Genomic DNA, 11669 nt, shown 5'->3' with positions numbered 1-11669 from the left:
AGAGCAGGTCAAGAAAGGACAGTTTTTCTTTATAGATTAGATATGCGCAGTCTTGGAGATAATAGTGTACAGCCAAGGCGGGGTAATTATTTTTAATTAGACAGGTGTGATCTTGGAAAAATAGTGTACAGAATGTGTGTTATGAAACTGAAGGAGGGGGTCTGAGTCTAAGCTCCAGGAGGGGCTAAGGGAATAAGCATAAAAAGGGAGATGCATTTGGGGATGGGGCTGACTGCTTGGGGGGACTGCTTGCCTGACTGCTTGGGGGGGCTGCTTGCCGGACTGCTTGCCTGACTGCTTAGGGGACTGCTTGGGGGACTGCTTGCCTGACTGCTTAGGGACTGCTTGGGGACTGCTTGCCTGACTGCTTAGGGGACTGCTTTGGGGGACTGCTTGGGGTTATGACTGATGACGTTACTGCTCCGCGCGGACCAGCCCGGTTTACTGTATGTGATTTTGAACCATGTACAATAAACCTTTTGCATCAGACTTTGAGGAATATTTTGCATTAATTTTTGGAGATTCATTTTTGCATTTGATGTAGCTTCCTTGCGGCGCATTAGTAGAAAACGGCGGGGAATGGTGAGGTCACCTCAGGGTGCGTTAGGGGTGCATCGCACTTTTTGTGCGCCCCCGTGGATCGCAATTGCACCTCTCTGTATTTTCCATTTATTTTTCTGCATTTTCTTCCGCCAGGCCTGTATTTTCGCATTGCTCTGAATTTTCATCAGTGTTGTTGTGGTGAAAGAGCGGAGTAAACTTTTGCCTAGTCTCCACTGGGATGTCCGTGGTTGTCCTGTAAATTGGAGTTCATCTGGAATGGCTATGGTCTTCATCACCTAGCGCCGAGGAACTGTTTTTCACCAGCATTTACTAACGCCAGCTTACTGTCCATTCCTCGCAATGGAAGTTATCCAATCTATTATATTTTTATTTTATTTATTTATGTATTGTGTGACCTCAGGGAGAGAATTTCATTAAAAAGCAGGATAGAGGGCAATCATGAAACACCAAGTTCATGTTGCTATGTGCAGCTATTGGCAAAAACACTAACATTAGTGTTGTTATACATTATGGTTTACGGGTAGTTGTATATATAGAAGGTGTTACAGCCACTTTAACTGGAATTGATTAGTTATACAAGCACAGCACATTCAATGATATATCACAGTTATGCATTTTCATTTGCAAATGTGATAACTTCGATTTACCTGTCACCCGATGAGCCAGGTCCATTTCAGTGTGCTGTTGAGGACAGATTATGTCCGAGCGGTATTCACACACTGGGGCAGGACCAGTGGCGTCGTTAGCTCCGATCATTCGGGGCTATAGCCCTGGATGTTTTAAGCCTAGCCCCGAATATTTTCGCCCTGAAAAAAGTTTGTTTTTAGCAAAAAAACAGACAGGCTGTGTAACAGAACGGAACTTGACTTGCAGCGTCCGAAGGTGTGGTGATTGTGAAATTGTGCTTTTAAATTTTGTCTCTTGTTGCCGCCTTTACCCTGACGCTCATTGTGCCGTTTGAAGTTGTTGAAGTTTGCCGTTCGAAAGTATATCGTACTAGTTGCCCTTTAGGCTGTAATTGTAAAAATCTGATAGTACTGCGTCCTCAAACAGACCTTGCTCTCAGCTGAGAACTGTCTCATTGTGGAACTGTACACATCCTGTCCCCGTACTGTCGCTGTACCTACTGTATGCACTTTTGTAAGTCGCTTTGGATAAAAGCGTCTGCTAAATAAATAAATGTAAAAATGTAAATGGTGATACTTATTTATTATAAAGGTAGATATAACCTCCCCAACCTACCGATGCCGATCTCCCTTCAAAAAAAAAAGACAAGCACCAGGCAAACCTGACTAGCCCCGGATCTTTTCAATAGCTAGAAACATCCCTGGGCAGGACCATACTGTAATCTACTACTTTTTCCAAACAAAATAATAACAAATTTAAGGGGTTGTGGTCATCCCAGTGTGTATAAGAACTGGTGACTTTTTTTCTTTCAGATGTTGGAACTTCCAAAAACTTCATTGCATAAAGGAGAAAAGTATGTAAAAATGCCACAACAACAAAAAAAGTATCTTCAAATGCAGAAATGACTGTTTTTCAAGATATTCTGAGAGGACTGTGCTAAAGCTGTTCCCATCTCGTTGGCAGAATCCGCTACTTATGTGAGGAAGTTGGCCAACAACTTCTGAAAAAAAAAAAAAAAAATGAAACGTAAGGAAGAAAACTTAAAAAACAAAGACTTTTCTAGAAGGAGAGGGAGGAGGAGACCCGTTACGTAGAGGCTGTTTTGTTTCATTTTGTGTTTGTTCCTCCCTCTCCTGTCTGCAGATTGCGATTGGTGCGGGGGAAATGAGGACGGGAGATAAAGGCGCACTCGTGGGTCATATGCCGGGTTTTCCCTCTCCCGCGTCAGACGTGTTGGCAGTTGGTTGCCTTCGTCTTTCTTGAAAATATTTTTGTATATAGGCCTATTGTAAATAGCTACTTAAATCCGTTGGAAGCTCCGTGGGGAGGTGGGAGCCGTTTTCTTTTTGTTTGATCTCTACGTTTTCCCCCGTTTATGTTAATTAGGGAGGTTAAGTTTTCTGTTTTGTACTTTTTGTTGTTAGGTTAGCAGACACTTAAAACGATTACGTAGTTGTGTTTTTCCATTTGTTATTTTGCAGTTTTGCAGTTTGATTTCCCTTCCTGGGTTGTTTATGAAAATAAATTTTCTTTTTTGCGGAATTGTCGCTAGCGTGGTTAGTGCTGGGGACGAGAGAAGGGATACTCCACTCACTTTAGTTACGATGCCTGACTCTAGACAGGGGGTCGTAACAAGATCAAACAAAAGAACCAGTCTGAGTACACAGCCACACCAACTGAAGCAAAAAGTCCACCTTAGCAGTAACCCTTAACTGTATTTAATGAGCCTCTCATTTGGCAGGTATGTCCCATTAACCAATTCCTGATCTAGTTAAGTTAAACACCTACACACAATCAGACAGTGACAGTTGACCTGTTTTGATGGAATTTATGTGAGACAACCTCAATTGTTGACAAGGTTGAAACTGACAGAAAACATCAGTTTCAACAAACATGTAACATGTTGACAAACAGCTTTTTGGGTAAAGGTGAAGGCTCTCCTTCACATTCAGCATTTGAATATATTGACCGTTTTTTCTTCAGATCAACTTTTCCCACTGATAAACTATAATCACAGCCATGTTCGTTTTCTGTTGGTGACACCTAGAGTGAAGGCACGCCCGCACAGGAGAAGCACAGAGACAGAGAGAAGCAACACACCTGTGCAGGTACATTTTGCAATGCTTTTATTTAGCAGCAATAGAAATCCTATGTTTGTAATTAACATACACCATATTCAAGACTATATAAAACCGTGTGTGTGCCAAAGGCCACACAAGCGTGTGTACTTCCGTACAACACATTTTAAACATCCTAAAGTTCTACACCTTATGTTAGGGTACCTATTCACATCAGAGCAGAGGAATGTTTTCAGAATGCAGCAGTCAAGAGGGTAGAAACCATGTGACGTAGCACATACTTCCTCTTACCCTAGCCCTGCTTGCACTGATGATGTGACTTGCACACACTTCTGTGTATTCAGATTCTTGGGGTCAGATTCCCCCATGACAGATTTAGTACACACGCGCACACACACACACACACACACACACACACAGACTTTATGTGTGACATCAATGGCCAGCGTCACATAACTTCCCCAACGGATGCTAACTTAAGAGTGAATAGTCACCCGGCCGCAGGTCTAATTCACAGGCTTCTAGGTTTTTCAGTCAAAAAATGTTCAACTGAAATTATTAACCCCTTCGCTTTCAGCAAAGAGCTATCACCACTACTACTGTAGTTAAGAAAGTGATCTGGAGTCCATGTCCGTGTCAATGAAATACTGTGATTCTCCATTTTGTGTTCCGTGTCGAACTGAAGCTTATTAAAAAGCAATTCCTGAGAAGGTCTGAAGAAAAAAAAAAAAACCCTTCACCACCGAACATTAAACCTGTACTTCTGTGTTAGTCTACCCCTCTCCTCCAATGTGGGCTAAACTCATTTACAGAAAGCAAAATGACCATTTATTCGTGGAACATGGTGCTCATAAACTCCTCAGTCTGTCTGAAGAGATGGGATGCTTTGATACTGTGCACTCACAGCTGAACAGGAACAAGCCATTTTTCCTCAGAGGGAAATACAGATATTCTCCAAGTTGTCACAAACTAACCCCTGTTCATAAAGATATGAATTCCATACCGTTTGACCTACAAATGTGTGAGACTCACTGTTCCTGCCATGTGCCAGCCACTCAACCTCTGGGCTATACGCTGCACTCGGCTGACGTCACAACCAAGTAACGTCAGGATTTTTCTTTCTCCTGTTCTGAGAAGGAGAAAAAAAAAGCAGCTGTTCATTTTCTTCAGTGGGTCGGCGGGGAAGATCTAAGCAGCTTCTCTTTTCCTCAGGCTTGACTGTTGCAGGGGGAGAGAGCACATTATGACAGACCACATTCAACACAAAACAGTGCACCTTAATCACAAACCGGGGGAAAAAAAAAAATTCATCCTGTCATTCACATATAACCACGGCCCTCGGACCAACCACAGTGGAGAAAAGGGGAACATCCTGGCCCTTTTTAATGAACAAACTGCGCTTTATTGCTACAATCTAAGAGGTGAAAAGAAAAACGCCTTTCTCTGTCATGTGGGTTGACCTGACAAACTGAAACGTTGTGACCGGGGGGGCTCGTTTCAGGAGCGATTTAGTACCTCTCACCTTACGAATACACAAATAAATGTTAAAACATGAAATAAAAATAATTTATATATATCCTAATGCAGGTTGAAAGGTGTCAGGTATTAAAAATACACTAATTATTGCCACAGTGTGAAGGTTCTTAAGGGCCACCAAGTCTCAGGTTCGTTTGCATAAGTGTAGTAATTTGCAGGTTCTAAAAAGAAAAAAAAAATGTTAAGACAATTACAGCTACACAATCCTTAAAAAAGAGACAGTGTTGAGAGTGAGTTGGATTTGAGATCTCAAGAAAAAGCTAGTGTTTGGAGAGAGTCGGAGTGGAGATCTCAGGAAGAGGCCAGTGTTTGGTGCAAGTCAGAGCTGAGATCTCAGGAAAAGGCCAGTGTTTGGAGAGAGTCGGAGTGGAGATCTCAGGAAGAGGCCAGTGTTTGGTGCGAGTCAGAGCGGAGATCTCAGGAAGAGGCCAGTGTTTGGAGCGACTTGGAGCGTGGATCTCAGGAAGAGGCCAGTGTGTGGAGCGAGTTGGAGCTGAGATCTCAGGAAGAGGCCAGTGTTTGGAGCGAGTCGGAGCTGAGATCTCAGGAAGAGGCCAGTGCTTGGTGCGAGTCGGAGCTGAGATCTCAGGAAGAGGCCAGTGTTTGGAGCGAGTCAGAGCAGAGATCTCAGGAAGAGGCCAGTGTTTGGAGCGAGCTGGAGCTGAGATCTCAGGAAGAGGCCAGTGTTTGGGCGGGTCGGAGCTGTGGCTTCACAGGAATGCGCTTCAGTAGATGTCCGGCAGCTGCGAGTAGTCTCTGTCCCAGTATCCCCTGGAGTACAGCCAGTCCTGGGAGCCCACATGGGGGTTGGGTCCCTGGTGAAACCACCTGAAACAAAAGAAGCCCATCACACCCTCAGGCAAAATGCAGATAAACTCGTATATGCAGATAAAAACACACTCACCCACGCAGACACACATACACTCACAGCACACAAGCACACACATATATGCATACACACTTGCATGTTCACATGCTCTCACAACTACACACACCTGCACGCAGTCGCGAACCATTAGACACACGTGTGCACTCACACACGCACACGCTGACACTGATGCACGTATGCCTGCATGCATGTACACTCAGGCATGCATGGGGAGACAGGGACTGAACACACTTGACATGCTCTCCAGGATGAAGGCTGAGTTCTCAGGGTCTGAGACTGTGTGCAGGGTTGGCCGCTCCAGCAGACACGCACAGTGGCAAGTCCCCTTCACTTTTTGCACTTGCTTTGATGCTGTACGTTTTAGATTGAGTCTTAAGTCTTGGTGTTTATTTTACATATGGTCCTGTGATGTGTTTTGGATTCTGTGGTCTAGCGACTGATGTATGGTAGTGTACTTGGCTTCCCTTTTGTAGTCAGGTTTCTCAAGTTAACTTGTGGTAGCGCTTGAATAGCATTGTGCTCACACTCACTGGTCTGGGAGAGTTGTTAACCGGGTCTGACACCGTTGCTCATTCAACTTGAATGGGTGCACTTCTGTTCTTTTGTGCTGGAAGTCGCCCTGGATAAGAGCGTCTGCTAAATGAACGTAACGTATAATGCAACAAAGTGTGCAAAAAGCGAAAGGAGTCTGAATACTCTCTGAAGCCACTGTAGAAGTGGATGCTTCTCGGTTTGGAAAAGGTCGCCCCTGTTTCAGGTGGGCCCACTAGGTGGTCACAGGCAGTTGTGATTTAGCCCCGCCCACCTTTATGAGCCGCGGCCCAATCACAACAGCACAAATTCGACCCTTTTTTTGCCTTTTGCCACCGTTGAGCAGAAGTAAACTGACAATAAACAGCTCAATCTGACAGCTTGCATAGAATATAATATATATATGCATATAAGCTGTGACTGTGGAGGGCCAAACACTAACAGCACAGCCCTTTCCAGACAGGAGGTGTCTTGACATGTGGTGTAAGAGGGGCGGAATGTACACACAGACTTCCAACAGGTGTCCATAGTAACCACCTGACAAGCCATGACAGTTCTGTGTCTGCCCAACTAACGCGAATGCCGGTGTGACTTAAAGTTTAACACACACGGCTGCATTTCATGCAATGCTGACGAGCTGAACCAACTGCTCCCTGAAGAAGGGGTGTTTTCAGGGGCGGGGTCCCACTGGAATGACTGCAGGTCACTCTCGCTGTGACCTTTCATGACTCTTTAGGGACAGTGGTATCTCCCCGGGGACCAGATTATTCCACTTCTAGCAGACAGTATCTAACAGTGCACATCCACGACTGTTGTTGAACAATGCTGGGTACGCCTGAACACAGGTGAGGTGAACCTCGGTCCTAGAGAGCCAGAAATGTTTAAGATTTTTGTTGCATCCAAAGCTCTTAACAACATAAGGTGGATGAGTTATTATGTTAAACTAATGCAGGTCGGCATATGCTGTGGGCACTCAACATTTTAAAATTTCCTACAGTCAAATGCATTCATTTAGCAGAACATCTCGTCCAGTTATCGAATTAAAAGCTTGGATGGCCACCCTATTGATGGGAAGGCTGAGTGGGCGGGGCTGTGCGAAGAACAGGGATTCGGGTTAAAACGGCTACGGGTACGAGAGGCCCTCTCAGAGAGCAAGCCGCGGCGCGTCATGCCACAGGATCGTGGCACTGATTCCAACGGTGCCATGTTTCGAAGTCATTACACTGAGTTTGCTTAGCAGACGCTGTCATCCTGGTTACAGCCGGGCACAGCAGCAGTGCCCCACGTGGGAATCGAACCAGCAGCCTCTAGGGGTATGAGCTCTGCTCCATACCACTACGCCACTTCCACAGGCGAGTCAAGCCTGACAAAGCAATCTAAGCTTTCTCAGTATTAGACCAACAGACGTACAGTGTTGATTGGGTTAAACGTAACATTCAAATCCATCGTAGACAGAAACACGAATACGTGGGCTGATTAAGCTCAATATCGTTAGCTAATTTAAAGGGCCTATTCAAGCAGTTTAAGTACAGGGTAAGTGCTATACAGACATACAGCACACACAACAGACGCATCAGCTGTGAAGGCAAAGCAGATGAGCGAACCAGGGCAATGGAACTTAGGCGGGTCCATCTGGCAGTGCTCGTTAGGCACTGTGGTGTGTTTACTGAGACATTTTAATCGCTACGGACACACACCACACAATGCCTATGCATTAACCAGATCACTAGGCCTGTGCTTTGATACTCAGCACAAGCGTAACAGCACAATACGTTTACCATTAATGGACTATGGACAAATGACAAGATGGTGCGTCCAATCAGCCTTTAGAAATGAAATATTTCCTCATGGGATAGGTCGTATTGGTGATGTTCTGTTGCTGTTATTGTGATTTCAGAAATTTTCCATTTTTTACCATATTACATGTTCAAAACAGGTCCTTGAGTAGCAGATAATCAGCACTGGCTAATGGGCTCATACAGTATTTGTGGAAGTACAAACTGAATCATTTTAATTGACTGATTCATTTTAAATATTACATTCCTAGCTATGAATACTCTGCCACTCCTGGAACCGCATATGTTTTTTTTTTTGCATCTTCACAACTAATGCGTCTTTTGCAGTACTTCAGCAGTACTCTAGATGGCGCTATAACACAGAACAGCAAACCAAAAATAAATAAATAAAACGCCGCAAAGTGCCAGGCAGTTCAAACCTGGGGCCGAGAGCAGGGGTTCTTCTCATGAAAACATAACAACACAGGAGAAAGCAGTGGAGAGAAAAGAGGGCACTTATTAGCAAATGCACTGGATGGGTGGAACACAAGAAAAATGAAAAATAATTACTGAAAGGCAAATAACCGAAACACCGAAATGGCAGCATGACAGCACCAATGAATGAATGCAAAAAAAAAAAAAAAAAAAAGTGAGCTGCAGGCTGCAGGCAGAGGCCAAACTGGACTGCTGAAATAATTAACTTACTTATTACAGAGATGGCTACTGTCCTTTTTTCTCTGAGCGTAAAAGAACAGGATAAACCTCTCATTCGGCCTGGGCCGTGGTTAAGGCAGGGCACGTGAGATGAGACAGCGCACAGGTGCATGAACACAACGGGCTGTAATGCCAGGCGCCAGAGCGCGTTCTGCTAAATAATTCAAGCAGGACTGCGTCCCCTCGGCTAACCTCGTCTTCCACTCCTCGTCGGACTTCGAGCGGATTTTGCGCGCCGCCCGCTGTTTCTCCTCCAGCCTCTTCTTCTCCTCGCTCGCCAAATCTGCGACAGGAGGGAGAGAGAGTCATCTCTTTTTCGCTCCCTCCCCTGAAAAACTCCCCCACCCCCCCCGCTCCGTGCAGACAGGGTCAAAACTGAGCCTGCGAGAAGCGTGTACCAGCCAAATAACACAACGCGGCTAGAAGAGCACTACCTGTACGACCTGCGTGAGCACTTGGTCCCTGCAGTGCAGCAGCTTAATGATTCTAATGGCAGACGGTGTGTGCGTTTTCCAGCACTATACAGAACACAGTGCAGAAAATGTTCCATGAGATGAACGTGTAAGGAATGTGAGCCATACGATTCGCTCAGTCTCCTTAAATGTTCTTCTGAGTTAAACTGGTTTACAGACGATGGAACCTGGTGTCTCAGGATAGCTTGTTAACTTGTCTGCAGCAGGTTCCGTCTACAGGCGACTATTTTGGTCCATGCATTACATTACGTTACATTATTATCATTTAGCAGACGCTCTTATCCAGACCAACTTACGTAGGTTACCTTTTTTCACACGTTACCCATTTACATAGCCTGGTGTGACACTGTTGCACATTTAACTTGAATGGATACACTTACATTCTAAGTAGGGAATCGAACCAGCAACCTCTTGGTTACAAGCCCTGCTCCTTACCACTATGCTACACTGCTGCATTACACTCAGCATTACATCACTGTTATAGTGTTAGGAGAGCAACTGAGCTTATTAGCCTCTTTTTTTTGATATGGGTGCACTGTTATGTGTGGTCCGGTGAGGTATACAGACACACTTTGTAACACTTCATTGCTTTTGCCCTGCCTTGCGGTACACAATCATCGATTATTCTGTTCGACAGACAATTAATAAGTGGCAATTCCTCGAAAGGACACGATTCAGTTTTTTAAAATAAAACTAAAAAAGAATATATAAATAAAATAAATGCTGGCTCGGCTGTACCTATGTCCCCGTTCTCCATGGCGCGGATGTCAGGTCTCCAGCGGCAGTCGGTTTTGGGAATGACCCCCTCCATGTCCTTGTGGAGCTCGTTGAGGGCCATGGCGAAGGTGGTGAAGCTGTACATCTGCAGAGGTGGAGGAGAGGGAGGGGGGGAGACTGAGCGACTGGGCGTCCGGGGTGGGAGCGGCGCGAGGCGGGCGGACCGCTGCTCTCTCTCTCACCTGGGTGGAGTTGGCCGGGCGGGGCGCTATCCTCCACAGCAGCTGGCTCCCGGGGATGGCCTGCACCGTGTCGCCGTCCGGCAGCGGCATCTCCTCCTCCTCGCCGCCGGAGCCCTGAGCGCGTTACAGACGACACGCGGTCACATACATCATCCGTTCATCCATACATCATCCGTTCATCCATACCTCATCCATTCATACAGCTTACTAATCATTTACACATCATCCATTCATTAAGCTTATTAATCATTTACACATCATCTGTTCATACAGGTTATTATACCTTTCACTCAATCATCTACACATCATCCATTCATGAAACTTATTATACCCTTCATTCAGTTCTCTGCACATCATCCATTCATAGAACATATTATCCCCTTCACTCAGTCATTTACACATCATCCATTCATACAGTGTGACACAGGAAACGGTTAACACAGGAAATTCAGCTTAAGCAGTTTGCTTGAGGGTCCAATGGCAGTGGCCCGAGTGGGCTCCGAAACTGAGACAATCTGGTTATGCGCTCAGTTTCCTAACGGCTATATCCGTGCAGGGGGCCTTCGGTCCCTTTGCCCCATGGCCCCATGGCCCCATGGGAAAGGCCCACTCATATTCATCCCTGGCCCCTCAGCGGTGGGATCCGATTCCCAGCCAATAACAGGAGGCATATATCTCCCACTTGTCTTCGAAGGCGACTCTCACTGTTCTGTTCAGATCAATCAGGCAGCACGACCAAAGCCTCCCTTAGGATAGTGGTAACAGCCAAATGGGCAGTCACTCTGGGAAGAGGAGGGGCAGGGCAGACACTTCAATGGGAAACCAAACAGTGTCCACTGTAGGTGTTTAGGGAAACAATGGCAGGGATGAAACTGTGATGACAAGACTGGCAATGAGCCAGTGAGGGCAGAGGGCATGGAAACACAAGGCAGCAGTGTAGCATGGTGGTTAAGGAGCTCGACTCGTAACTGAAAGGTTGCTGGTTCGATCCCCGCTGGGATGTTGCTGTACCATTGGACAAGGTACTTAATCCAAAAATTGCCTCAGTAAATATCCAGCTGTATAAATGGATAACGTTGTAAAGAACTGTAACCTGTCTGTAAGTCGCTCTGGGTAAGAGCGTCTGCTAAATACAGTAATGTAATGAGATGGGGAGAGTGCGGCACCGTACCGTTCTGCCACTCTTCTTCTCCTCCGCGTTCTTCTTGTCGCTCTTCTTGTGGGCGTCGAACGAGGCCGGGTCCACGATGTACAGGCACTCGGTCCACTTCCCGTAGAGGGCGCATAGCTTCTTCCTGCTGCATCGGCGATGAGAGAGAACAGCCGACCCGTCAGTCACCCGGTGCTGTGCGACCCAACCACCAGTCACCAGCAGGGGGCGACAACCAATCTGTCGGCTCTGTGTATCCTCGTGGGGCTCGTGGATATGGAAGCAGAGCTGTCTGCTGATGACTGAGGCACTGGACAGACAGGGGCAGTGATGGGTGCTACTGGGCGGGTTTACTGGGACAGGGGACGGCCGC

The 11669-nt window shown here is 46.1% G+C and overlaps 1 protein-coding gene across 2 annotated transcripts in view; it reads right to left on the bottom strand.

The window, feature by feature from the left end:
* Window positions 1–4391: 4391 nt before the first annotated feature.
* The window catches only part of osbpl1a (oxysterol binding protein-like 1A), a 44741-nt gene continuing 37463 nt past the window's right edge, over window positions 4392–11669 (bottom strand). Inside the window, exons 24-29 of one of the 2 annotated variants that reach the window (XM_036522168.1) lie at window positions 11318–11444; window positions 10147–10260; window positions 9926–10049; window positions 8907–8997; window positions 8441–8461; window positions 4392–5633 (exon numbers count right to left, since the gene is read on the bottom strand). In XM_036522168.1, the coding sequence (XP_036378061.1) occupies window positions 5531–5633; window positions 8441–8461; window positions 8907–8997; window positions 9926–10049; window positions 10147–10260; window positions 11318–11444 (580 nt within the window). In that variant the 3' untranslated portion in view covers window positions 4392–5530. The remainder of the gene's footprint in view (window positions 5634–8440; window positions 8462–8906; window positions 8998–9925; window positions 10050–10146; window positions 10261–11317; window positions 11445–11669) is intronic. The other variant, XM_036522169.1, reaches the window with a different exon arrangement.

Source organism: Megalops cyprinoides, chromosome 2 (genome assembly GCF_013368585.1).
Source record: "Megalops cyprinoides isolate fMegCyp1 chromosome 2, fMegCyp1.pri, whole genome shotgun sequence".
In the NCBI taxonomy this organism is placed as follows: domain Eukaryota; kingdom Metazoa; phylum Chordata; class Actinopteri; order Elopiformes; family Megalopidae; genus Megalops; species Megalops cyprinoides.
The sequence above is the reverse complement of the archived record's forward strand: the minus strand, read 5'-3'. Positions and strand labels throughout refer to the sequence as shown.